Source organism: Salmo trutta, unplaced genomic scaffold (genome assembly GCF_901001165.1).
Source record: "Salmo trutta unplaced genomic scaffold, fSalTru1.1, whole genome shotgun sequence".
In the NCBI taxonomy this organism is placed as follows: domain Eukaryota; kingdom Metazoa; phylum Chordata; class Actinopteri; order Salmoniformes; family Salmonidae; genus Salmo; species Salmo trutta.
In genome coordinates, this window is record NW_021822766.1 from 97,663 (window position 1) to 124,005 (window position 26,343).

Genomic DNA, 26,343 nt, shown 5'->3' on the forward strand with positions numbered 1-26,343 from the left:
ATTTCACAGTTTCCTAGTTACAACTATGACGTGAACGTGGCAACTGGAGCAGAAACACACACATGTGTTGTAGCCGTTCTAGTTATACCTCAGTGGTCGTAGCTAGACAAACATTTATACAAACGAATTTAATCGACAGCACATTGAAGAAGAGGCGCCACCTACATCATGAATGATTTTGGGAGCTACCCTCCGCCGAACTTTGTCTCTCCTCCTCCGGGTTCGATGGTGAGACCGCCGACGTTCCTTCCACCTCCGAGCAACTTCCAGCCCGGTATGTGGAACTGGTACGAGCCACCGTCCGAGCCGTGGAGCTACAACGGCCAGGGAGAACACTGGAACGGCGGCCCCGGACCAGGTCGACCCAGAGGCTCATATGGTGAGTATTATACTAACTAGGAGAGTTGGGGTTGTAGCAGCGGCCTGGTAAAGAGGCTTCTTTACACGGTCCATAGGTAGACACGTGTCTGGCTGAGAGCCCCTGGTGGACTACTGTTACCTTGACCAATCAGGTCTGTTGAAGTAAACCCCCATGGACTACTGTTACCTTGACCAATCAGGTCTGTTGAAGTAAACCCCCATGGACTACTGTTACCTTGACCAATCAGGTCTGTTGAAGTAAACCCCCATGGACTACTGTTACCTTGACCAATCAGGTCTGTTGAAGTAAACCCCCATGGACTACTGTTACCTTGACCAATCAGGTCTGTTGAAGTAAACCCCCATGGACTACTGTTACCTTGACCAATCAGGTCTGTTGAAGTAAACCCCCATGGACTACTGTTACCTTGACCAATCAGGTCTGTTGAAGTAAACCCCCATGGACTACTGTTACCTTGACCAATCAGGTCTGTTGAAGTAAACCCCCATGGACTACTGTTACCTTGACCAATCAGGTCTGTTGAAGTAAACCCCCATGGACTACTGTTACCTTGACCAATCAGGTCTGTTGAAGTAAACCCCCATGACGCCGTTTAGTGGGTTAGGTCTGTAGGGCTGACCAAGCTTGGCCCTGTATAATGCACATCTATCATTTGGGCTGGGTTGAACCAGTATCTGGGCAGAGGAGATGCTGGTTCAGGTCTGGGTTGAACCAGTATCTGGGCAGAGGAGATGCTGGTTCAGGTCTGGGTTGAACCAGTATCTGGGCAGAGGAGATGCTGGTTCCGGTCTGGGTTGAACCAGTATCTGGGCAGAGGAGATGCTGGTTCAGGTCTGGGTTGAACCAGTATCTGGGTTGAACCAGTATCTGGGCAGAGGAGATGCTGGTTCACGTCTGGGTTGAACCAGTATCTGGGCAGAGGAGATGCTGGTTCAGGTCTGGGTTGAACCAGTATCAGGGCAGAGGAGATGCTGGTTCCGGTCTGGGTTGAACCAGTATCTGGGCAGAGGAGATGCTGGTATCGGTCTGGGTTGAACCAGTATCAGGGCAGAGGAGATGCTGGTTCCGGTCTGGGTTGAACCAGTATCTGGGCAGAGGAGATGCTGGTTCAGGTCTGGGTTGAACCAGTATCTGGGCAGAGGAGATGCTGGTTCAGGTCTGGGTTGAACCAATATCTGGGTTGAACCAGTATCTGGGTAGAGGAGATGCTGGTTCACGTCTGGGTTGAACCAGTATCTGGGCAGAGGAGATGCTGGTTCAGGTCTGGGTTGAACCAGTATCAGGGCATAGGAGATGCTGGTTCAGGTCTGGGTTGAACCAGTATCTGGGCAGAGGAGATGCTCGTTCAGGTCTGGGTTGAACCAGTATCAGGGCAGAGGAGATGCTGGTTCCGGTTTGGGTTGAACCAGTATCTGTGCAGAGGAGATGCTGGTTCAGGTCTGGGTTGAACCAGTATCTGGGCAGAGGAGATGCTGGTTCAGGTCTGGGTTGAACCAGTATCTGGGCAGATGCTGGTTCAGGTCTGGGTTGAACCAGTATCTGGGCAGAGGAGATGCTGGTTCAGGTCTGGGTTGAACCAGTATCTGGGTTGAACCAGTATCTGGGTTGAACCAGTATCTGGGCAGAGGAGATGCTGGTTCAGGTCTGGGTTGAACCAGTATCTGGGCAGAGGAGATGCTGGTTCAGGTCTGAGTTGAACCAGTATCTGGGCAGAGGAGATGCTGGTTCAGGTCTGGGTTGAACCAGTATCTGGGCAGAGGAGATGCTGGTTCAGGTCTGGGTTGAACCAGTATCTGGGCAGTGGAGATGCTGGTTCCGGTCTGGGTTGAACCAGTATCTGGGCAGAGGAGATGCTGGTTCCGGTCTGGGTTGAACCAGTATCTGGGCAGAGGAGATGCTGGTTCTCTTCTCCTGCATCATTAACAGAACAGAAGTGTCACATTGGTGATGACTGAACTGCACCCAGCAGTAGGCAACATGCCATAATTTTGTTGTATTGACCTTTGACACACAGGCCAGAACTTCCATCGTGGACATGGAGGCGGAAGGCAGGACTATGGTCGTCCCAACAACCACGGGAAAAAGGTAGTAAATCCACCCTCAAACCAAAAGCCAGGTCTCTGATATATCTACAGGTAACTGCCAAAATAATAATAATACTTGAGTAAATGAGGGATACAAAGTACACTGAGTGTATAAACATTAAGAACTCGTTTCTAATATTGAGTTACAACCCCCCCCCCCCCAGAACTGCCTCAGTTTGTCCAAAGCTCAGGGATGCTGACCCATGTTGACTCCAATGGTTCCCATAGTTGTCAAGTTGGGTGGTGGACAATTCTTTATATACACAGGAAACGGTTGAGTGAAAAACCCAGCAGCGTTGCAGTTCTTGACACCAACCTGTGAGCCTGGCACCGACTATGTTGTCTTGTCCGTTCACCCTCTGAAAAGCACACAGACACAATCCATGTCTCAAGGCTTAAAACCACTTCTTTAACCCATCTCATCCCCTTCATGGATGTTGGTCCACAGACCCACTGTGGCCCCCTTCAGTTGGCCCTCCCTGTCTCAGACAGGGGAACACTCCAATAGGCTGACTGACTGATTTCACTGTAATCGGTTCAAATGTTGTTTTCTTTCCAGCAGAAAAATAAAAAAGAACCAGAGTTTTCCCATTTCTGTGACCCGTGTGACCGAGGCTTCAAAAACCAAGACAAGTACAACCAACACGTCTCTGAACATATCAAGGTAACTGATTCTCATCATCGAATGATTCTGATTGGACACGAGGTGATGAGCCGAATGTAATGACATCACACTAAGTCATCAGGGGATTAGTCACATGAGCCGAGTACCACAGGTGTAGTGGACCTGAGTGAAATGCTGAATACAACGGGTGTAGTAGACCTTGGTGAAATGCTGAGTACAACAGGTGTAGTGGACCTTAGTGAAATGCTGAACACAACAGGTGTAGTAGACCTTAGTGAAATGCTGAATACAACAGGTGTAGTAGACCTCACAGTGAAATGCTGAATACAACAGGTGTAGTAGACCTGAGTGAAATGCTGAATACAACAGGTGTAGTAGACCTGAGTGAAATGCTGAATACAACAGGTGTAGTAGACCTCACAGTGAAATGCTGAATACAACAGGTGTAGTAGACCTTACAGTGAAATGCTGAATACAACAGGTGTAGTAGACCTCACAGTGAAATGCCGAGTACAACAGGTGTAGTAGACCTTACAGTGAAATGCTGAATACAACAGGTGTAGTAGACCTTAGTGAAATGCCAAGTACAACAGGTGTAGACCTTAGTGAAGTGCTTACTTACGAGCCCCTAACCAACAATGCAGTTAAAAAAATAAATAAAATATGGATAAGAAATAAAAGTAACAAGTAATTAAAGAGCAGCAGTAAAATAACAATAGTGAGACTATATACAGGGGGGACCGGTACAGAGTCAACGTGTAGGGGCACCGGTTAGTTGAGGTAATATGTAGGTAAAGTTATTATTAAAGTGACTATGCATAGATAATAACAGAGAGGGGGGGTGGCAATGCAAATAGTCTTGGTAGCCATTTAATTAGGTGTTCAGGAGTCTTATGGCTTGGGGGTAGAAGCTGTTTAGAAGCCTCTTGGACCTAGACTTGGCGCTCCGGTACCGCTTGCCGTGTGGTAGCAGAGAGAACAGTCTGACTAGGGTGGCTGGAGTCTTTGACAATTTGTAGGGCCTTCCTCTGACACCGCCTGGTATAGAGGTCCTGGATGGCAGGGAGCTTGGCCCCGGTGATGTACTGAGCCGTACTCCCTACCCTCTGTAGTGCCTTGCGGCCGAGCAGTTGCCATACCAGGCAGTGATGCAACCAGTCAGGATGCTCTCGATGGTGCAGCTGTAGAACCTTTTGAAGATCTGAGGACCAATGCCAAATCCTTTGTTTCCTGATGGGGAATAGGTTTTGTCGTGCCCTCTTCACGACTGTCTTGGTGTGCTTGGACCATGTTAGTTTGTTGGTGATGTGGACACCAAGGAACTTGAAGCTCTCAACCTGCTCCACTACAGCCCCGTCGATGAGAATGGGGTTGTGCTCAGTCCTCTTTTTCCTGTAGTCCACAATCATCTCCTTAGTCTTGGTTACGTTGAGGGAGAGATTGTTGTTCTGGCACCACACGGCCAGGACTCTGACCTCCTCCCTATAGGCTGTCTCGTCATTGTCGGTGATCAGGCCTACCACTGTTGTGTCATCTGCAAATTTAATGATGGTGTTGGAGTCGTGCCTGACCGTGCAGTCATGAGGGAACAGGGAGTACAGGAGGGGACTGAGCCCGCACCCCTGAGGGGCCCCTGTGTTGAGGATCAGCGTGGCAGATGTGTTGTTACCTACTCTTACCACCTGGGGGCGGCCCGGCAGGAATTCCAGGATCCAGTTGCAGAGGGAGGTGTTTAGTCGCAGGGACCTTATCTTAGTGATGAGCTTTGAGGGCACTATGGTGTTAAACGCTGAGCTGTAGTCAATGAACAGCATTCTCACGTAGGTGTTCCTTTTGTCCAGGTGGGAAAGGGCAGTGTGGAGTGCAAAAGGGATTGCATCATCTGTGGATCTTTTGGGGTGGTATGCAAATTGGAGTGGGTTTCTGGGATGATGGTGTTGATGTGATCCATGACCAGCCTTTCAAAGCACTTCATGGCAACAGACTTGAGGGCTATGGGTTGGTAGTCATTTAGGCAGGTTACCTTTGTGTTCTTGGGCACAGGGACTATGGTGGTCTGCTTGAAACATGTTGGTATTACAGACTCAGACAGGGAGAGGTTGAAAATGTCAGTGAGGACACTTGCCAGCTGGTCAGCGCATGCTCGCAGTACACATCCTGGTAATCCGTCTGGCCCTGCGGCCTTGTGAATGTTGACCTGTTTTAAGGTCTTACTCACATCGGCTGCAGAGAGCGTGATCACGGTCTTCCAGAACAGCTGGTGTTCTCATGCATGTTTCGGTCTTATTTGCCTCGAAGCGAGCATAGAAGTAGTTTTGCTCATGTCACTGGGCAGCTCTCGGCTGTGCTTCCCTTTTGTAGTCTGTAATGGTTTGCCAACTCTGCCACATCCGACAAGCGTCAGAGCCGGTGTAGTACGATTTGATCTTAGTCCTGTATTGAAGATTTACCTGTTTTGATGGTTCGTCGGAGGGCATAGTGGAATTTCTTCTAAGCTTCCGGGTTAGAGTCCTGCTCCTTGAAAGCTTTAGCTCTAGCCTTTAGCTCAGTGCGGATGTTGCCTGTAATCCATGGCTTCTGGTTGGGGTATGTACGTACGGTCACTGTGGGGACGTCGTCATCAATGCACTTATTGATGAAGCCAATGACTGATGTGGTGTACTCCTCAATGCCATCGGAGGAATCCCGGAACATATTCCAGTCTGCTAGCAAAACAGTCCTGCAGCTTAGCATCTGCGTCATCTGACCACTTTTTAGTTTTTTTTAATTGATCTAGTTACTGGTGCTTCCTGCTTTAATTTTTGCAGGAATCAGGAGAATAGAATTATGGTCAGATTTGCCAAATGGAGGGCGAGGGAGAGCTTTGTATGTGTCTCTGTGTGTGGAGTAAAGGTGGTTCAGAGTTTTAAATTTATTCCAGACTCCGCTGTTCTATCCTGCCGGTGCAGCGTATAACCAGCCAGCTGTGTGTTGATGGTGTCGTCGTTCAGCCACGTCTCTGTGAAGCATAAGATGTTACAGTTTTTAATGTCTCGTTGGTAGTTTAATCTTTTGCGTAACTCGGCGATTTTGTAGTCCAAAGATTGCAAGTTTGCTAGCAGAATGGAAGGAAGTGGGGGTTTATTCGATTGCCTATGAATTTTCAAAAGGCTGTCCGCCCTACTGCCCCTTTTTCTCCGCCTCCTCTTCACGCAAATCACAGGGATCTGGGCCTGTTCCTGAGAAAGCACTTCCGCTGTTAGTCTACCTTCAGTAAAACAGGCAAAGCATTGTATCAGTCTACCTTTAGTAAAACAGGCAAAGCATTGTATCAGTCTACCTTTAGTAAAACAGGCAAAGCATTGTATCAGTCTACCTTTAGTAAAACAGGCAAAGCATTGTATCAGTCTACCTTTAGTAAAACAGGCAAAGCATTGTGTCAGTCTACCTTTAGTAAAACAGGCAAAGCATTGTATCAGTCTACCTTTAGTAAAACAGGCAAAGCATTGTATCAGTCTACCTTTAGTAAAACAGGCAAAGCATTGTGTCAGTCTACCTTTGATACAATGCTTTGCCTGTTTTACTAAAGGTAGACTGATACAATGCTTTGCCTGTTTTACTAGTCTACCTTTAGTAAAAGCGACTTCTGTTTTCTAGTGCTCTGTTGAAGACTGCAGCTTCACTGCTCATGAGAAGCTGGTCAACATTCACTGGAAAAATGTAAGTAGAGCACCAGCCTCGGCTATTACCCATCAACCCCTCTCATCTATATAGAACCAAGCATTAACCTCTTCCTGTATATATATCTATCTCCTATAGAACCATGTGTTTAACCTCCTGTACCATCTCCTATAGAACCATGTGTTTAACCTCCTGTACCGTCTCCTATAGAACCATGTGTTTAACCTCCTGTACCGTCTCCTGTAGAACCATGTGTTTAACCTCCTCCTGTACCGTCTCCTATAGAACCATGTGTTTAACCTCCTCCTGTACCGTCTCCTATAGAACCATGTGTTTAACCTCCTGTACCGTCTCCTATAAAACCATGTGTTTAACTTCCTCCTGTACCCTCTCCTATAGAACCATGTGTTTAACCTCCTCCTGTACCGTCTCCTATAGAACCATGTGTTTAACCTCCTCCTGTACCGTCTCCTATAGAACCATGTGTTTAACCTCCTGTACCATCTCCTATAAAACCATGTGTTTAACCTCCTCCTGTACCCTCTCCTATAGAACCATGTGTTTAACCTCCTCCTGTACCGTCTCCTATAGAACCATGTGTTTAACCTCCTGTACCCTCTCCTATAGAACCATGTGTTTAACCTCCTGTACCGTCTCCTATAGAACCATGTGTTTAACCTCCTGTACCGTCTCATATAGAACCATGTGTTTAACCTCCTCCTGTACCATCTCTTATAGAACCATGTGTTTAACCTCCTGTACCGTCTCCTATAGAACCATGTGTTTAACCTTTTGTACCTTCTCCTATAGAACCATGCCCCTAACCTCCTGTACCGTCTCCTATAGAACCATGCCCCTAACCTCCTGTACCGTCTCCTATAGAACCATGTGTTTAACCTCCTCCTGTACCGTCTCCTATAGAACCATGTGTTTAACCTCCTCCTGTACCGTCTCCTATAGAACCATGTGTTTAAATTCCTCCTGTACCGTCTCCTATAGAACCATGTGTTTAAACTCCTCCTGTACCGTCTCCTATAAAACCATGTGTTTAACCTCCTGTACCGTCTCCTGTAGAACCATGTGTTTAACCTCCTCCTGTACCATCTCCTATAGAATCATGTGTTTAACCTCCTCCTGTACCGTCTCCTATAGAACCATGTGTTTAACCTCCTCCTGTACCGTCTCCTATAGAACCATGTGTTTAACCTCCTCCTGTACCGTCTCCTATAGAACCATGTGTTTAACCTCCTCCTGTACCGTCTCCTATAGAACCATGTGTTTAACCTCCTCCTGTACCGTCTCCTATAGAACCATGTGTTTAACCTCCTCCTGTACCGTCTCCTATAGAACCATGCCCCTAACCTCCTGTACCATCTCCTATAGAACCATGCCCCTAACCTCCTGTACCGTCTCCTATAGAACCATGCCCCTAACCTCCTGTACCATCTCCTATAGAACCATGCCCCTAACCTCCTGTACCGTCTCCTATAGAACCATGTGTTTAACCTCCTGTACCGTCTCCTATAGAACCATGTGTTTAACCTCCTGTACCGTCTCCTATAAAACCATGTGTTTAACCTCCTGTACCGTCTCCTATAGAACCATGTGTTTAACCTCCTCCTGTACCATCTCCTATAGAACCATGTGTTTAACCTCCTGTACCGTCTCCTATAGAACCATGTGTTTAACCTCCTCCTGTACCGTCTCCTATAGAACCATGTGTTTAACCTCCTGTACCGTCTCCTGTAGAACCATGTGTTTAAACTCCTCCTGTACCGTCTCCTATAGAACCATGTGTTTAACCTCCTGTACCGTCTCCTATAGAACCATGTGTTTAAGCTCCTCCTGTACCGTCTCCTATAGAACCATGTGTTTAACCTCCTGTACCGTCTCCTATAGAACCATGTGTTTAACCTCCTGTACCGTCTCCTATAAAACCATGTGTTTAACCTCCTGTACCGTCTCCTATAAAACCATGTGTTTAACTTCCTCCTGTAGCCTCTCCTATAGAACCATGTGTTTAACCTCCTCCTGTACCATCTCCTATAGAACCATGTGTTTAACCTCCTGTACCATCTCCTATAGAACCATGTGTTTAACCTCCTGTACCATCTCCTATAGAACCACGTGTTTAACTTCCTCCTGTACCCTCTCCTATAGAACCATGTGTTTAACCTCCTGTACCCTCTCCTATAGAACCATGTGTTTAACCTCCTGTACCGTCTCCTATAGAACCATGTGTTTAACCTCCTGTACCGTCTCATATAGAACCATGTGTTTAACCTCCTGTACCGTCTCATATAGAACCATGTGTTTAACCTCCTCCTGTACCGTCTCCTATAGAACCATGTGTTTAACCTTTTGTACCTTCTCCTATAGAACCATGCCCCTAACCTCCTGTACCGTCTCCTATAGAACCATGCCCCTAACCTCCTGTACCGTCTCCTATAAAACCATGTGTTTAATCTCCTCCTGTACCGTCTCCTATAGAACCATGTGTTTAAACTCCTCCTGTACCGTCTCCTATAGAACCATGTGTTTAAACTCCTCCTGTACCGTCTCCTATAGAACCATGTGTTTAAACTCCTCCTGTACCATCTCCTATAGAACCATGTGTTTAACCTCCTGTACCATCTCCTATAGAACCATGCCCCTAACCTCCTGTACCATCTCCTATGGAACCATGCCCCTAACCTCCTGTACCGTCTCCTATAGAACCATGCCCCTAACCTCCTGTACCGTCTCCTATAGAACCATGCCCCTAACCTCCTGTACCGTCTCCTATAGAACCATGTGTTTAACCTCCTGTACCGTCTCCTATAGAACCATGTGTTTAACCTCCTGTACCGTCTCCTATAAAACCATGTGTTTAACCTCCTGTACCGTCTCCTATAAAACCATGTGTTTAACCTCCTGTACCGTCTCCTATAGAACCATGTGTTTAACCTCCTGTACCGTCTCATATAGAACCATGTGTTTAACCTCCTCCTGTACCGTCTCCTATAGAACCATGTGTTTAACCTTTTGTACCTTCTCCTATAGAACCATGCCCCTAACCTCCTGTACCGTCTCCTATAGAACCATGCCCCTAACCTCCTGTACCGTCTCCTATAAAACCATGTGTTTAATCTCCTCCTGTAGCCTCTCCTATAGAACCATGTGTTTAACCTCCTCCTGTACCGTCTCCTATAGAACCATGTGTTTAAACTCCTCCTGTACCGTCTCCTATAGAACCATGTGTTTAAACTCCTCCTGTACCGTCTCCTATAGAACCATGTGTTTAAACTCCTCCTGTACCATCTCCTATAGAACCATGTGTTTAACCTCCTGTACCATCTCCTATAGAACCATGCCCCTAACTTCCTGTACCATCTCCTATGGAACCATGCCCCTAACCTCCTGTACCGTCTCCTATAGAACCATGCCCCTAACCTCCTGTACCGTCTCCTATAGAACCATGCCCCTAACCTCCTGTACCGTCTCCTATAGAACCATGTGTTTAACCTCCTGTACCGTCTCCTATAGAACCATGTGTTTAACCTCCTGTACCGTCTCCTATAAAACCATGTGTTTAACCTCCTGTACCGTCTCCTATAAAACCATGTGTTTAACCTCCTGTACCGTCTCCTATAGAACCATGTGTTTAACCTCCTCCTGTACCATCTCCTATAGAACCATGTGTTTAACCTCCTGTACCGTCTCCTATAGAACCATGTGTTTAAACTCCTCCTGTACCGTCTCCTATAGAACCATGTGTTTAACCTCCTGTACCGTCTCCTGTAGAACCATGTGTTTAAGCTCCTCCTGTACCGTCTCCTATAGAACCATGTGTTTAACCTCCTGTACCGTCTCCTATAGAACCATGTGTTTAAGCTCCTCCTGTACCGTCTCCTATAGAACCATGTGTTTAACCTCCTGTACCGTCTCCTATAGAACCATGTGTTTAACCTCCTGTACCGTCTCCTATAGAACCATGTGTTTAACCTCCTGTACCGTCTCCTATAGAACCATGTGTTTAACCTCCTGTACCGTCTCCTATAGAACCATGTGTTTAACCTCCTCCTGTACCGTCTCCTATAGAACCATGTGTTTAACCTCCTCCTGTACCGTCTCCTATAGAACCATGTGTTTAACCTCCTGTACCGTCTCCTATAGAACCACGTGTTTAATTTCCTCCTGTACCGTCTCCTATAGAACCATGTGTTTAACCTCCTGTACCACCTCCTATAGAACCACGTGTTTAACCTCCTCCTGTACCATCTCCTATAGAACCATGCCCCTAACCTCCTATACCGTCTCCTATAGAACCATGTGTTTAACCTCCTGTACCGTCTCCTATAGAACCATGTGTTTAACCTCCTGTACCGTCTCCTATAGAACCATGTGTTTAACCTCCTGTACCGTCTCCTATAGAACCATGTGTTTAACCTCCTGTACCGTCTCCTATAGAACCATGTGTTTAACCTCCTGTACCGTCTCCTGTAGAACCATGTGTTTAACCTCCTGTACCGTCTCCTGTAGAACCATGTGTAAACCTCCTGTACCGTCTCCTGTAGAACCATGTGTTTAACCTCCTGTACCGTCTCCTGTAGAACCATGTGTTTAACCTCCTGTACCGTCTCCTGTAGAACCATGTGTTTAACCTCCTGTACCGTCTCCTGTAGAACCATGTGTTTAACCTCCTGTACCGTCTCCTATAGAACCATGTGTTTAACCTCCTGTACCGTCTCCTATAGAACCATGTGTTTAACCTCCTGTACCGTCTCCTATAGAACCACGTGTTTAGTCTCCTATAGAACCACGTGTTTAACCTCCTGTACCATCTCCTATAGAACCATGTGTTTAACCTCATTACCGTCTCCTATAGAACCATGCCCCTAACCTCCTGTACCGTCTCCTATAGAACCATGCCCCTAACCTCCTGTACCGTCTCCTATAGAACCATGCCCCTAACCTCCTGTACCGTCTCCTATAGAACCATGCCCCTAACCTCCTGTACCGTCTCCTATAGAACCATGTGTTTAACCTCCTGTACCGTCTCCTATAGAACCATGTGTTTAACCTCCTGTACCGTCTCCTGTAGAACCATGTGTTTAACCTCCTGTACCGTCTCCTGTAGAACCATGTGTTAACCTCCTGTACCGTCTCCTGTAGAACCATGTGTTTAACCTCCTGTACCGTCTCCTATAGAACCATGTGTTTAACCTCCTGTACCGTCTCCTGTAGAACCATGTGTTTAACCTCCTGTACCGTCTCCTATAGAACCATGTGTTTAACCTCCTGTACCGTCTCCTATAGAACCATGTGTTTAACCTCCTCCTGTACCGTCTCCTATAGAACCATGTGTTTAACCTCCTGTACCGTCTCCTATAGAACCACGTGTTTAATCTCCTCCTGTACCATCTCCTATAGAACCATGTGTTTAACCTTTTGTACCTTCTCCTATAGAACCATGCCCCTAACCTCCTGTACCGTCTCCTATAGAACCATGCCCCTAACCTCCTGTACCGTCTCCTATAGAACCATGTGTTTAACCTCCTCCTGTACCATCTCCTATAGAATCATGTGTTTAACCTCCTCCTGTACCGTCTCCTATAGAACCATGTGTTTAACCTCCTCCTGTACCGTCTCCTATAGAACCATGTGTTTAACCTCCTCCTGTACCGTCTCCTATAGAACCACGTGTTTAACTTCCTCCTGTACCATCTCCTATAGAACCATGTGTTTAACCTCCTGTACCATCTCCTATAGAACCATGCCCCTAACCTCCTGTACCATCTCCTATAGAACCATGCCCCTAACCTCCTGTACCGTCTCCTATAGAACCATGCCCCTAACCTCCTGTACCATCTCCTATAGAACCATGCCCCTAACCTCCTGTACCGTCTCCTATAGAACCATGCCCCTAACCTCCTGTACCGTCTCCTATAGAACCATGTGTTTAACCTCCTGTACCGTCTCCTATAAAACCATGTGTTTAACCTCCTGTACCGTCTCCTATAGAACCATGTGTTTAACCTCCTCCTGTACCATCTCCTATAGAACCATGTGTTTAACCTCCTGTACCGTCTCCTATAGAACCATGTGTTTAACCTCCTCCTGTACCGTCTCCTATAGAACCATGTGTTTAACCTCCTGTACCGTCTCCTGTAGAACCATGTGTTTAAACTCCTCCTGTACCGTCTCCTATAGAACCATGTGTTTAACCTCCTGTACCGTCTCCTATAGAACCATGTGTTTAAGCTCCTCCTGTACCGTCTCCTATAGAACCATGTGTTTAACCTCCTGTACCGTCTCCTATAGAACCATGTGTTTAACCTCCTGTACCGTCTCCTATAAAACCATGTGTTTAACCTCCTGTACCGTCTCCTATAAAACCATGTGTTTAACTTCCTCCTGTAGCCTCTCCTATAGAACCATGTGTTTAACCTCCTCCTGTACCGTCTCCTATAGAACCATGTGTTTAAACTCCTCCTGTACCGTCTCCTATAGAACCATGTGTTTAACCTCCTCCTGTACCGTCTCCTATAGAACCATGTGTTTAACCTCCTGTACCATCTCCTATAGAACCATGCCCCTAACCTCCTGTACCATCTCCTATAGAACCATGCCCCTAACCTCCTGTACCGTCTCCTATAGAACCATGCCCCTAACCTCCTGTACCGTCTCCTATAGAACCATGCCCCTAACCTCCTGTACCGTCTCCTATAGAACCATGTGTTTAACCTCCTGTACCGTCTCCTATAGAACCATGTGTTTAACCTCCTGTACCGTCTCCTATAAAACCATGTGTTTAACCTCCTGTACCGTCTCCTATAGAACCATGTGTTTAACCTCCTCCTGTACCGTCTCCTATAGAACCATGTGTTTAACCTCCTGTACCGTCTCCTATAGAACCATGTGTTTAAACTCCTCCTGTACCGTCTCCTATAGAACCATGTGTTTAACCTCCTGTACCGTCTCCTGTAGAACCATGTGTTTAAACTCCTCCTGTACCGTCTCCTATAGAACCATGTGTTTAACCTCCTGTACCGTCTCCTATAGAACCATGTGTTTAAGCTCCTCCTGTACCGTCTCCTATAGAACCATGTGTTTAACCTCCTGTACCGTCTCCTATAGAACCATGTGTTTAAGCTCCTCCTGTACCGTCTCCTATAGAACCATGTGTTTAACCTCCTGTACCGTCTCCTATAGAACCATGTGTTTAACCTCCTGTACCGTCTCCTATAGAACCATGTGTTTAACCTCCTGTACCGTCTCCTATAGAACCATGTGTTTAACCTCCTGTACCGTCTCCTATAGAACCATGTGTTTAACCTCCTCCTGTACCGTCTCCTATAGAACCACGTGTTTAACCTCCTGTACCATCTCCTATAGAACCATGTGTTTAACCTCATTACCGTCTCCTATAGAACCATGCCCCTAACCTCCTGTACCGTCTCCTATAGAACCATGCCCCTAACCTCCTGTACCGTCTCCTATAGAACCATGCCCCTAACCTCCTGTACCGTCTCCTATAGAACCATGCCCCTAACCTCCTGTACCGTCTCCTATAGAACCATGCCCCTAACCTCCTGTACCGTCTCCTATAGAACCATGTGTTTAACCTCCTGTACCGTCTCCTATAGAACCATGTGTTTAACCTCCTGTACCGTCTCCTATAGAACCATGTGTTTAACCTCCTGTACCGTCTCCTATAGAACCATGTGTTTAACCTCCTCTTGTACCGTCTCCTATAGAACCATGTGTTTAACCTCCTCTTGTACCGTCTCCTATAGAACCATGTGTTTAAACTCCTCCTGTACCATCTCCTATAGAACCATGTGTTTAACCTCCTCCTGTACCGTCTCCTATAGAACCATGTGTTTAACCTCCTGTACCGTCTCCTATAGAACCACGTGTTTAATCTCCTCCTGTACCATCTCCTATAGAACCATGTGTTTAACCTCCTGTACCGTCTCCTATAGAACCATGTGGTTAACCTCCTGTACCAACTCCTATAGAACCATGCCCCTAACCTCCTGTACCGTCTCCTATAGAACCATGCCCCTAACCTCCTGTACCGTCTCCTATAGAACCATGTGTTTGACCTCCTGTACCGTCTCCTATAGAACCATGTGTTTATTCTCCTGTACCGTCTCCTATAGAACCATGTGTTTAACCTCCTGTACCGTCTCCTATAGAACCATGTGTTTAAACTCCTGTACCGTCTCCTGTAGAACCATGTGTTTAAACTCCTGTCCGTCTCCTATAGAACCATGTGTTTAACCTCCTGTACCGTCTCCTATAGAACCATGTGTTTAACCTCCTCCTGTACCGTCTCCTATAGAACCATGTGTTTAACCTCCTCCTGTACCGTCTCCTATAGAACCATGTGTTTAACCTCCTGTACCGTCTCCTGTAGAACCATGTGTTTAACCTCCTGTACCGTCTCCTGTAGAACCATGTGTTTAACCTCCTCCTGTACCGTCTCCTATAGAACCATGTGTTTAACCTCCTGTACCGTCTCCTGTAGAACCATGTGTTTAACCTCCTGTACCGTCTCCTGTAGAACCATGTGTTTAACCTCCTGTACCGTCTCCTATAGAACCATGTGTTTAACCTCCTCCTGTACCGTCTCCTATAGAACCATGTGTTTAACCTCCTCCTGTACCGTCTCCTATAGAACCATGTGTTTAATCTCCTCCTGTACCGTCTCCTATAGAACCATGCCCCTAACCTCCTGTACCGTCTCCTATAGAACATGCCCCTAACCTCCTGTACCGTCTCCTATAGAACCATGCCCCTAACCTCCTGTACCGTCTCCTATAGAACCATGTGTTTAACCTCCTGTACCGTCTCCTATAGAACCATGTGTTTAACCTCCTCCTGTACCGTCTCCTATAGAACCATGTGTTTAACCTCCTGTACCGTCTCCTATAGAACCATGTGTTTTAACCTCCTGTCCGTCTCCTATAGAACCATGTGTTTTAACCTCCTGTACCGTCTCCTGTAGAACCATGTGTTTAACCTCCTGTACCGTCTCCTGTAGAACCATGTGTTTAACCTTCTCCTGTACCGTCTACTATAGAACTATGTGTTTAACCTCCTCCTGTACCGTCTCCTATAGAACCATGTGTTTAATCTCCTCCTGTACCGTCTCCTATAGAACCATGCCCCTAACCTCCTGTACCGTCTCCTATAGAACATGCCCCTAACCTCCTGTACCGTCTCCTATAGAACCATGCCCCTAACCTCCTGTACCGTCTCCTATAGAACCATGTGTTTAACCTCCTGTACCGTCTCCTATAGAACCATGTGTTTAACCTCCTCCTGTACCGTCTCCTATAGAACCATGTGTTTAACCTCCTGTACCGTCTCCTATAGAACCATGTGTTTTAACCTCCTGTCCGTCTCCTATAGAACCATGTGTTTTAACCTCCTGTACCGTCTCCTGTAGAACCATGTGTTTAACCTCCTGTACCGTCTCCTGTAGAACCATGTGTTTAACCTCCTGTACCGTCTCCTGTAGAACCATGTGTTTAACCTCCTGTACCGTCTCCTGTAGAACCATGTGTTTAACCTCTTGTACCGTCTCCTGTAGAGCCATGCTCCAGGGGCAAAGAGAATCAAGCTGGACACTCCAGGGGAGATTTCTAAATGGAGAGAGGAGCGGCGCAGGTCAGTACTGTAGTATGTTGTTAAACATGGTGAAGCTTTGCTGTCAGATCCAGTCACTCATCAGCAATGCTTTTGTTTCCTCTCTTGAAATGACTACTTTTGGATTAGGTCTGATTCTGTGGTCCATATGAACAATGTGCTGTTACCACCAGTATCAGGGTCTAAAATGAACACCTGCCAAATGTGGGTATATTTTGGCAGTAGTAAGATGTGTATTTTACCATCCGTGTTGGCGGGTGCTCGGGGCGCCACAGTGAAGGGCTGGGCGTTATACTGTATTTGACCATGTACTGGTGTTGATGCATGGACTGGTTTGGGTTTTTACTTTGCCTAATATAACAGTATTTTAATGTTTGCTTTGTTAAATGTAATACGCTGTGTTTAAAGTCAATTTTAATACTTTACTTTGCTACTTGAGTCATCTCTCGCCACTCTCTCTCTCCATGCGGCTTTACACAAACCTAGCCCCGCCCCCTGTCACTCAAGGGGCTCTTGTTCCTCGACCACGAGACGCGTGTGTTTAGTGTCTGCTTGGTCAACCGGTACCCCCTGTATATAGCCTCCACACTGACTCTGTACCGGTACCCCCTGTATATAGCCTCCACATTGACTCTGTACCGGTACCCCCTGTATATAGCCTCCACATTGACTCTGTACCGCTACCCCCTGTATATAGCCTCCACATTGACTCTGTACCGGTACCCCCTGTATATAGCCTCCACATTGACTCTGTACCGGTACCCCCTGTATATAGCCTCCACATTGACTCTGTACCGGTACCCCCTGTATATAGCCTCCACATTGACTCTGTACCGGTACCCCCTGTATATAGCCTCCACATTGACTCTGTACCGGTACCCCCTGTATATAGCCTCCACATTGACTCTGTACCGGTACCCCCTGTATATAGCCTCCACATTGACTCTGTACCGGTACCCCCTGTATATAGCCTCCACATTGACTCTGTACCGGTACCCCCTGTATATAGCCTCCACATTGACTCTGTACCGGTACCCCCTGTATATAGCCTCCACATTGACTCTGTACCGCTACCCCCTGTATATAGCCTCCACATTGACTCTGTACCGGTAGCCCCTGTATGTAGCCTCCACATTGACTCTGTACCGTAATACCCTGTATATAGCCTCCACATTGACTCTGTACCGTAATACCCTGTATATAGCCTCCACATTGACTCTGTACCGCTACCCCCTGTATATAGCCTCCACATTGACTCTGTACCGCTACCCCCTGTATATAGCCTCCACATTGACTCTGTACCGCTACCCCCTGTATATAGCCTCCACATTGACTCTGTACCGGTACCCCCTGTATATAGCCTCCACATTGACTCTGTACCGGTACCCCCCTGTATATAGCCTCCACATTGACTCTGTACTGGTACCCCCTGTATATAGCCTCCACATTGACTCTGTACCGGTACCCCCTGTATAGATAAGAGGTTGACCGATTTCAAGTTTTCATAACAATCGGTAATCAGCATTTTTGGATGCCGATTATGGCCGATTATATTGCAATCCACGAGAACCCTGCGTGGCAGACTGACCACCTGTTACACGAGTGCAGGAAGCAAGGAGCCATGGTAAGTTGCTAGCTAGCATTAAACTTATCTTTATAAAAAACAATCAATCTTAACTACACATGGTAGATATTACTAGTTTAACTAGCTTGTCTTGCGTTGCATATAATCAATGCGGTGCCTGAAACTGTCACTTCTCTTGCGTTCAGTGTAAGCAGAGTCGGGGTATATGCAGCAGTTTGGGTCGCCTGGCTCGTTGCAGAGTCGCTATATGCAGCAGTTTGGGTCGCCTGGCTCATTGCAGAGTCAGGGTATATGCAGCAGTTTGGGTCGCCTGGCTCGTTGCAGAGTCGGTATATGCAGCAGTTTGGGTCGCCTGGCTCGTTGCAGAGTCGGGATATGCAGCAGTTTGGGTCCTCTGGCTTGTTACAGAGTCAGGGTATATGCAGCAGTTTGGGTCGCCTGGCTCGTTGCAGAGTCAGGGTATATGCAGCAGTTTGGGTCGCCTGGCTCGTTGCAGAGTCGGTATATGCAGCAGTTTGGGTCGCCTGGCTCGTTGCAGAGTCAGGGTATATGCAGCAGTTTGGGTCGCCTGGCTCGTTGCAGAGTCGGTATATGCAGTAGTTTGGGTCGCCTGGCTCGTTGCAGAGTCGGGATATGCAGCAGTTTGGGTCCTCTGGCTTGTTGCAGAGTCAGGGTATATGCAGCAGTTTGGGTCGCCTGGCTCGTTGCAGAGTCAGGGTATATGCAGCAGTTTGGATCGCCTGGCTCGTTGAGAACTGTGAAGACCGTTTCTTCCTAAGACCGTAATTAATTTGCCAGAATTTTACATAATTATGACATAACATTGAAGGTTGTGCAATGTAACAGCAATATTTAGACTTAGGGATGCCACCCGTTCGATAAAATACAGAATGGTTCCGTATTTCACATGAAAGAATAAACGTTTTGTTTTCGAGATGATAGTTTCCGTATTTGACCATATTAATGACTTAATGCTCGTATTTCTGTGTTTATTATATTATAATTAAGTCTATTATTTGATAGAGCAGTCTGACTGAGCGGTGGTAGGCAGCAGCAGGCTTGTAAGCATTCATTCAAACAGCTCTTTCCTCCGTTTGCCAGCAGCTTTTCGCAATGCTTGAAGCACAGCGCTGTTTATGACTTCAAGCCTATCAACTCCTGAGATTAGGCTGGCAATACTATAGTGCCTATAAGAACATCCAATAGTCAAAGGTCTATGAAATACAAATGGTATAGAAAGAAATAGTCCTATAATAACTACAACCTAAAACTTCTTACCTGGGAATATTGAAGACTCATGTTAAAAGGAACCACCAGCTTTCATATGTTCTCATGTTCTGAGCAAGGAACTTAAACGTTAGCTTTCTTACATGGCACATAATGCACTTTCACTTTCTTCTCCAACACTTTGTTTTTGCATTATTTAAACCAAATTGAACATGTTTCATTATTTATTTGAGGCTAAATTGATTTTATGTATTATATTAAGTTAAAATAAGTGTTCATTCAGTATTGTTGTAATTGTCATTATTACAAACATATAAACGCAAATCGGCCAATTTAATCGGTATCGGCTTTTTGTGGTCCTCCAATCGGTATCGTCGTTGAAAAATCATAATCGGTCGACCTCTAGTATAGAGCCTCGCTTGTTATTTCACTGCTGCTGTTTCATTATTTGTTACTTTTATTTTCTATTTACTTATCTATTTTTTTCTTAACTTAAAGCATTGTTGGTTAAGGGCTTGTAAGCAAGCATTTCACTAAGGTCGGCACCTGTTGTATTCGGTGCACGTGACAAATAAAATTGGATTTGATATGCAGCAATGTTGATGACGACAATGCTGTTTCCACTTTGCTTCTTAGTATTAATCCACTAGCGTTCTGTAATTACACTATTAGCTAATGCTAATTGCTACCTAGCTAACAAATGTACTCAGTCAGAGCAAACGTAACTAGCTATACAGCCTGATAATACCAGTGATGGTGTAGAACTAAATCTGCATGTTTTTTGTGCAACAGTAACTTCTAAATCAGAGGAAAACACGAAGCAAGAATATGTTAGCTACATGGAGTAGGTTAGGGTTAGGGGTTAGGGTTAGGGTTAGAGGGTTAGGGTTGGGGTTAGGGTTAGAGGGTTAGGGTTAGAGGGTTAGGGTTAAGGGTTAGGGGTTGAGGGTTAGGGTTAGAGGGTTAGGGTTAGGGGTTAGGGTTAGGGGTTAGGGTTAGGGGTTAGGGTTAGAGGGTTAGGGTTAGGGTTAGGGGTTAGGGGTTAGGGGGTTAGGGTTAGAGGGTTAGGGGTTAGGGTTTAGGGTTAGGGTTAGGGGTTAAGGGTTAGGGGTTAAGGGTTAGGGGTTAAGGGTTAGGGTTAGAGGGTTAGAGGGTTAGAGGGTTAGGGGTTAGGGTTAGGGGTTAGAGGGTTAGGGGTTAGAGGGTTAGGGGTTAGGGTTTAGGGTTAGGGTTAGGGGTTAAGGGTTTAGGGTTAGGGGGTTGGGGTTAGGGGTTAGGGTTAGAGGGTTAGGGGTTAGGGTTAGAGGGTTAGGGGTTAGAGGGTTAGGGGTTAGAGGGTTAGGGTTGGGGTTAGGGTTTAGGGTTAGGGGTTAGGGTTTAGGGTTAGGGTTAGAGGGTTAGGGTTAGGGGTTAAGGGTTAGGGTTAGAGGGTTAGGGTTAGGGGTTTAGGGTTGGGGTTTAGGGTTGGGGTTAGGGGTTAGGGTTAGAGGGTTAGGGTTAGAGGGTTAGGGGTTAGGGTTAGGGGTTAGAGGGTTAGGGGTTAGAGGGTTAGGGGTTAGAGGGTTAGGGTTGGGGTTAGGGTTAGGGGTTAGAGGGTTAGGGGTTAGGGTTAGGGGTTAGGGTTTAGGGTTAGAGGGTTAGGGTTAGGGGTTAGGGTTAGAGGGTTAGGGGTTAGGGGTTAGGGTTAGAGGGTTAGGGGTTAGGGGTTAGAGGGTTAGGGTTGGGGTTAGGGTTAGGGGTTAGAGGGTTAGGGGTTAGGGTTAGGGGTTAGGGTTAGAGGGTTAGGGTTAGGGGTTAGGGTTAGGGGTTAAGGGTTAGGGTTAGAGGGTTAGGGTTAGGGGTTTGGGGTTAGGGGTTAGGGTTAGGGTTAGAGGGTTAGGGGTTAGAGGGTTAGGGGTTAGAGGGTTAGGGTTGGGGTTAGGGTTAGGGTTAGGGGTTAGAGGGTTAGGGGTTAGGGTTAGGGGTTAAGGGTTAGGGGTTAAGGGTTAGGGGTTAGAGGGTTAGGGGTTAGGGTTAGGGGTTAGGGTCTGGTCAGCAGCTCTATCAGCCTGGCCAGCGGCTCTAACAGAATATGTTAGCTACATGGAGTAGGTAAGAGAGAACATTCAATGTAGCCAAATATTATAGGGTCTGGTCAGCAGCTCTATCAGCCTGGCCAGCGGCTCTAACAGAATATGTTAGCTACATGGAGTAGGTAAGAGAGAACATTCAATGTAGCCAAATATTATAGGGTCTGGTCAGCAGCTCTATCAGCCTGGCCAGCGGCTCTAACGGCCCGGCCTGGCCGGCGGCTCTAACGGCCCGGCCTGGCCGGCGGCTCTAACGGCCGGGCCTGGCCGGCGGCTCTAACGGCCCGGCCTGGCCGGCGGCTCTAACGGCCCGGCCTGGCCGGCGGCGTACATAAGTGTCATCAGCATATAGATGAATGTTACAGGTTTTTGCAGATATACCAATATTATTAATATAAAGAGGATGGGTCCCAAAATCAACCCTTGCGGGATACCTTACATTACATTTACAACACCATGCTCTGCCAACTGAGCTACAGGGAAGGCACCTTTTAGTAATTTCAAGGTCTCTTGACACTATCAGAAAGCACACATCAGAGCTTTGTCTCTGTCTGTACAGGAACTACCCAACCCTGGTGAACGTGGAGAAGAGGAGGAAAGTGATGGATGCCAGGGAGGAGACTGGAGCGGTGCTGGAAACTGCTCAGTTTGGGTTTGTGTACTTTCTTCTTCCTACATGTAATTTATTTTTATTGGTTGGTACAAGTTAGGTTACAAATACAACAGGGTGATATTGTACTGATGCACCAGTTTCCTCCACTGAATAGTTGGGACCGATATGAGCTGAACTATTAAGGCCATGCTACAACATGCTGTGTGTCCTGTTGCCAGGAGGATGAGGGGTAGAGGTCGTGGACAGCGTGGTGGAAGGTTCCAGAGGGGCAGAGGGGCCAGACCAGGTCCTCATCAGTCAGAGAGACCACCACACCCCACTCAAACCCCCAAGGAGAGGCCTCCACCCCTCACTCAGTACCCCAGGGAGGGAGACCCCCTGGGGGCTCTTGCCAACAGCGACCCAGGTCAGTCAGTGGTCCAGGAACCTGCCAGAGACAAGCTTTTTAAAGGTCCTAATGTCTGTTCCTGTATACACAACCCCTGTTGACTCTGACCCTTACTCTGACCTCTGTAGACTCTGATACAGAGGAGCCAGTCAGTGGAGGTGGGGTGACTGTGGCCCCTAAACAAATGACATCAGGACTGGGATCTCTGATGGCCAGCTACGGCTCCATGAGCGACAGCGACAGCGACCAGGAACCACAAGGTGAGCTTTAAATGTCAGCTCTCTGTTTTCCCCGTATGGAGGCCTGTTTTCCCCCCGTATGGAGGCCTGTTTTCCCCCCCGTATGGAGGCCTGTTTTCCCCCCCGTATGGAGGCCTGTTTTCCCCCCCGTATGGAGGCCTGTTTTCCCCCCCGTATGGAGGCCTGTTTTCCCCCCGTATGGAGGCCTGTTTTCCCCCCCGTATGGAGGCCTGTTTTCCCCCCCGTATGGAGGCCTGTTTTCCCCCCCCGTATGGAGGCCTGTTTTCCCCCCCGTATGGAGGCCTGTTTTCCCCCCCGTATGGAGGCCTGTTTCCCCCCCGTATGGGGGCCTGTTTTCTGTGTGTGTGTGTGTGTGTGTGTGGAGGCCTGGTTTCCCCCCCGTATGGAGGGAGGCCTGGTTTCCCCCCCGTATGGAGGGAGGCCTGGTTTCCCCCCCGTATGGAGGGAGGCCTGGTTTCCCCCCCGTATGGAGGGAGGCCTGGTTTCCCCCCCGTATGGAGGGAGGCCTGGTTTCCCCCCCCCCCCGTATGGAGGGAGGCCTGGTTCTCCCCCCCCCCGTATGGAGGGAGGCCTGGTTCTCCGCCCCCCCGTATGGAGGGAGGCCTGGTTCTCCCCCCCCCCCGTATGGAGGGACGCCTGGTTTCCCCCCCCCCGTATGGAGGGAGGCCTGGTTTCCCCCCCCCGTATGGAGGGAGGCCTGGTTTCCCCCCCCCCCCCATATGGAGGGAGGCCTGGTTTCCCCCCCCCCCCGTATGGGGGGGGCCTGGGTTCCCCCCCCCCCCGTATGGGGGGAGGCCTGGTTTCCCCCCCCCCCCGTATGGAGGGAGGCCTGGTTTCCCCCCCCCCCCCCCCGTATGGAGGGAGGCCTGGGTTCCCCCCCCCCCCCGTATGGAGGGAGGCCTGGTTTCCCCCCCCCCCCCCCCCCCGTATGGAGGGAGGCCTGGTTTCCCCCCCCGTATGGAGGGAGGCCTGGTTCTCCCCCCCCCCCCCCCGTATGGAGGGAGGCCTGGTTCTCCCCCCCCCCCCCCCGTATGGAGGGAGGCCTGGTTCCCCCCCCCCCCCCCCCCCCCCGTATGGAGGGAGGCCTGGTTCCCCCCCCCCGTATGGAGGGAGGCCTGGTTTCCCCCCCCCCCCCCCCCGTATGGAGGGAGGCCTGGTTCTCCCCCCCCCCCCGTATGGAGGGAGGCCTGGTTCTCCGCCCCCCCCGTATGGAGGGAGGCCTGGTTCTCCCCCCCCCGTATGGAGGGAGGCCTGGTTCTCCCCCCCCCCCCCCGTATGGCGGGAGGCCTGGTTCTCCCCCCCCCCGTATGGAGGGAGGCCTGGTTTCCCCCCCTCCGTATGGAGGGAGGCCTGGTTTCCCCCCCCCGTATGGAGGGAGGCCTGGTTCCCCCCCCCCCGTATGGAGGGAGGCCTGGTTTCCCCCCCCCCCCCCGTATGGAGGGAGGCCTGGTTTCCCCCCCCCCCCCGGATGGAGGGGGGCCCGGTTTCCCCCCCCCCCCCGTATGGAGGGAGGCCTGGTTTCCCCCCCCCCCCGTATGGAGGGAGGCCTGGTTTCCCCCCCCCCCGTATGGAGGGAGGCCTGGTTTGTGTGTGTGTGTGTGTGTGTGTGGAGGCAACAAACAGAAGACGTCGCCAATGATTCCACTGTTTTACTACAGACCTGTTGTTGAATCTGAAAGACCTAAAAACAGCTTTTAAAATGCTATGACGTCTAAAGCTTCACTTGTTACTTGTCATTTTAGTTTTAATATTTTTACTTTCATTATATTTCATTACTCAACACATTGAGATGTAAACTTAGTGGTGTTTCAGTCCTGCCCATCCAGAGGACCAGTCAGCTGCTGAAGGAGAACCAGGCAATGCTGAAGGCTCTGCCAGCCAAGCCCCAGAACAGTGCTTCATCTGGGGCTAAGAGACCCTACCCTGAGCCCCCCCGGGAACCACAGCCTGGGTCTGGTCCTCATAGACCTGGTCGGGGGAGAGGAAGAGGAGCGAGAGGAGCGAGAGGAGGACGAAACAACATGGACACCCCCCAACAGCGCCGCGCCACTCTGCTTGAGATGGTAAGACACCGGGAAAGAGGCAACAAGGCACAACTGATTTTACAAAGTGTTGAGATAAAAGCTAAACATTTTCAAGTCTGTATTGTGAATGTAGTTAGCATGTGTAGTTAGCATGTGTAGTTATCATTTTTTCTACCTGCTGAATGGTTCTATGACCCCTGACCTCTACAGTTACTGGCCCCAGACATCCGCCATGAGAGGAACGTGCTCCTGCAGTGTGTTCGCTACATTGTCCGAAACAACTTCTTTGTACTGGAGGGTGAAACTCAGGACCAGGATGGAACTCGGGGCAGAACAGTGACCACAGGTGACCTTGACCCCCAGACACAGGAAGTAAGAGCAGATGATTTGAGGACTCTACTCCCAGCTACCTCTGTGGTTGGTCCAGATGAAAAAGATGACCAGGTGAGGTCATCGCTCGAAGGTACCCAGAAACCACCAGTCTGTCAGGGACCTTCAGAGGTGGACATTTTGAATAGTGAAGATGTCCATCCTGAGGAGATGCCAGGTGCAGCCTCAAACCCTGATGTCATAACTCAGCTGAACTCTAACCCTGAGGTCCTGGGGACTGTGGCTGAGCAGCCTGTAGCCCAACAAGTGGGAGAAGACCAGAGCATGGAGGAGAACACACACAGTGGACCAGCCTGCTCACAGTCACAACACCTCCAGGGAACCCCAATGGACTTGGCTGTGAATGCTAATGATGGAGATGGTTACCCTGGAGACCACTCCCAGACCTCCATCCCCAACTACGATGATGAAGTCTGGGAGACCCAAGACCCCTGAAGTCACCCCAACCCTTCAATCAAGACTGTCACCCCAACCCTTCAATCAAGACTGGCACCCCAACCCTTCAATCAAGACTGGCACCCCAACCCTTCAATCAAGACTGGCACCCCAACCCTTCAATCAAGACTGGCACCCCAACCCTTCAATCAAGACTGGCACCCCAACCCTTCAATCAAGACTGGCACCCCAACCCTTCAATCAAGACTGGCACCCCAACCCTTCAATCAAGACTGGCACCCCAACCCTTCAATCAAGACTGGCACCCCAACCCTTCAATCAAGACTGGCACCCCAACCCTTCAATCAAGACTGGCACCCCAACCCTTCAATCAAGACTGGCACCCCAACCCTTCAATCAAGACTGGCACCCTGCCATCAAGACTGGCACCCTGCCATCAAGACTGTCACCCTGCCATCAAGACTGTCACCCTAACCCTGCCATCAAGACTGGCACCCCAACCCTGCCATCAAGACTGTCACCCCAAAAGCAGATTTATGCTTGATCCAGAAATGACTTCCGGAGGCTTGCAGAGGCCAAATCAAGCTCCGTACCGCATCGCCGTGCGCCTCACAAATTTTGTAACCATGTGGAGCTCTGTATAGCTCCGTTTTGACATGATTGGATGACTGTAGTTGGGGGCGGGACTTCCTGTATAAATGCAAAATCACTTCCTTCACAACAGCTCTGAAGCATGAATGCCCTGACTTCTGTAGAGGCCGTATCGTAGTAATTGCTGTACGGCCATATCGGATTGACCATGCAGAGCCTTTAACCCTTAAATCAAGACTGTCCCCTTGACCTTTCACCTTGTCTCTGATGTTGGTGACTTATTTCCCGACAGTCGTTTATGTTTTCATCTAAACATCAACTACCTCGGGCGTTTTATTTGTACTCTTCTTTTTTCAACATGGAAATAAATGACTTGTTCTACTGTGGGAATATAACCCAGGAAATCGATA

At 48.5% G+C, this 26,343-nt stretch overlaps 1 protein-coding gene across 2 annotated transcripts; it reads left to right on the forward strand.

Annotated features, from left to right (window-relative positions):
* On the forward strand, window positions 1-26,343 carry nufip1 (nuclear FMR1 interacting protein 1). Of its 2 annotated transcripts, none has more exons than XM_029745257.1 (10): window positions 1-379; window positions 2,397-2,467; window positions 3,026-3,130; window positions 6,728-6,790; window positions 16,335-16,411; window positions 21,831-21,923; window positions 22,103-22,290; window positions 22,401-22,532; window positions 24,345-24,595; window positions 24,767-26,343. In XM_029745257.1, the coding sequence occupies exons 1-10, from the start codon at window positions 169-171 to the stop codon at window positions 25,379-25,381; spliced, it is 1,806 nt and encodes a 601-aa protein (XP_029601117.1). In that variant the 5' UTR covers window positions 1-168; the 3' UTR covers window positions 25,382-26,343. The 2 variants fall into 2 exon arrangements, with proteins under 2 accessions (XP_029601117.1, XP_029601118.1); XM_029745258.1 differs by having other exon boundaries at window positions 3,029-3,130.

Bases quoted from the DNA above. Each gene is read 5' to 3' on its own strand.
- nufip1 (XM_029745257.1), top strand. From the start codon at position 169: ATGAATGATTTTGGGAGCTACCCTCCGCCGAACTTTGTCTCTCCTCCT. The intron at 380-2,396 runs GTGAGTATTATA...TTTGACACACAG, and splicing joins TCGACCCAGAGGCTCATATG to GCCAGAACTTCCATCGTGGA. The intron at 22,533-24,344 runs GTGAGCTTTAAA...GTGGTGTTTCAG, and splicing joins CAGCGACCAGGAACCACAAG to TCCTGCCCATCCAGAGGACC.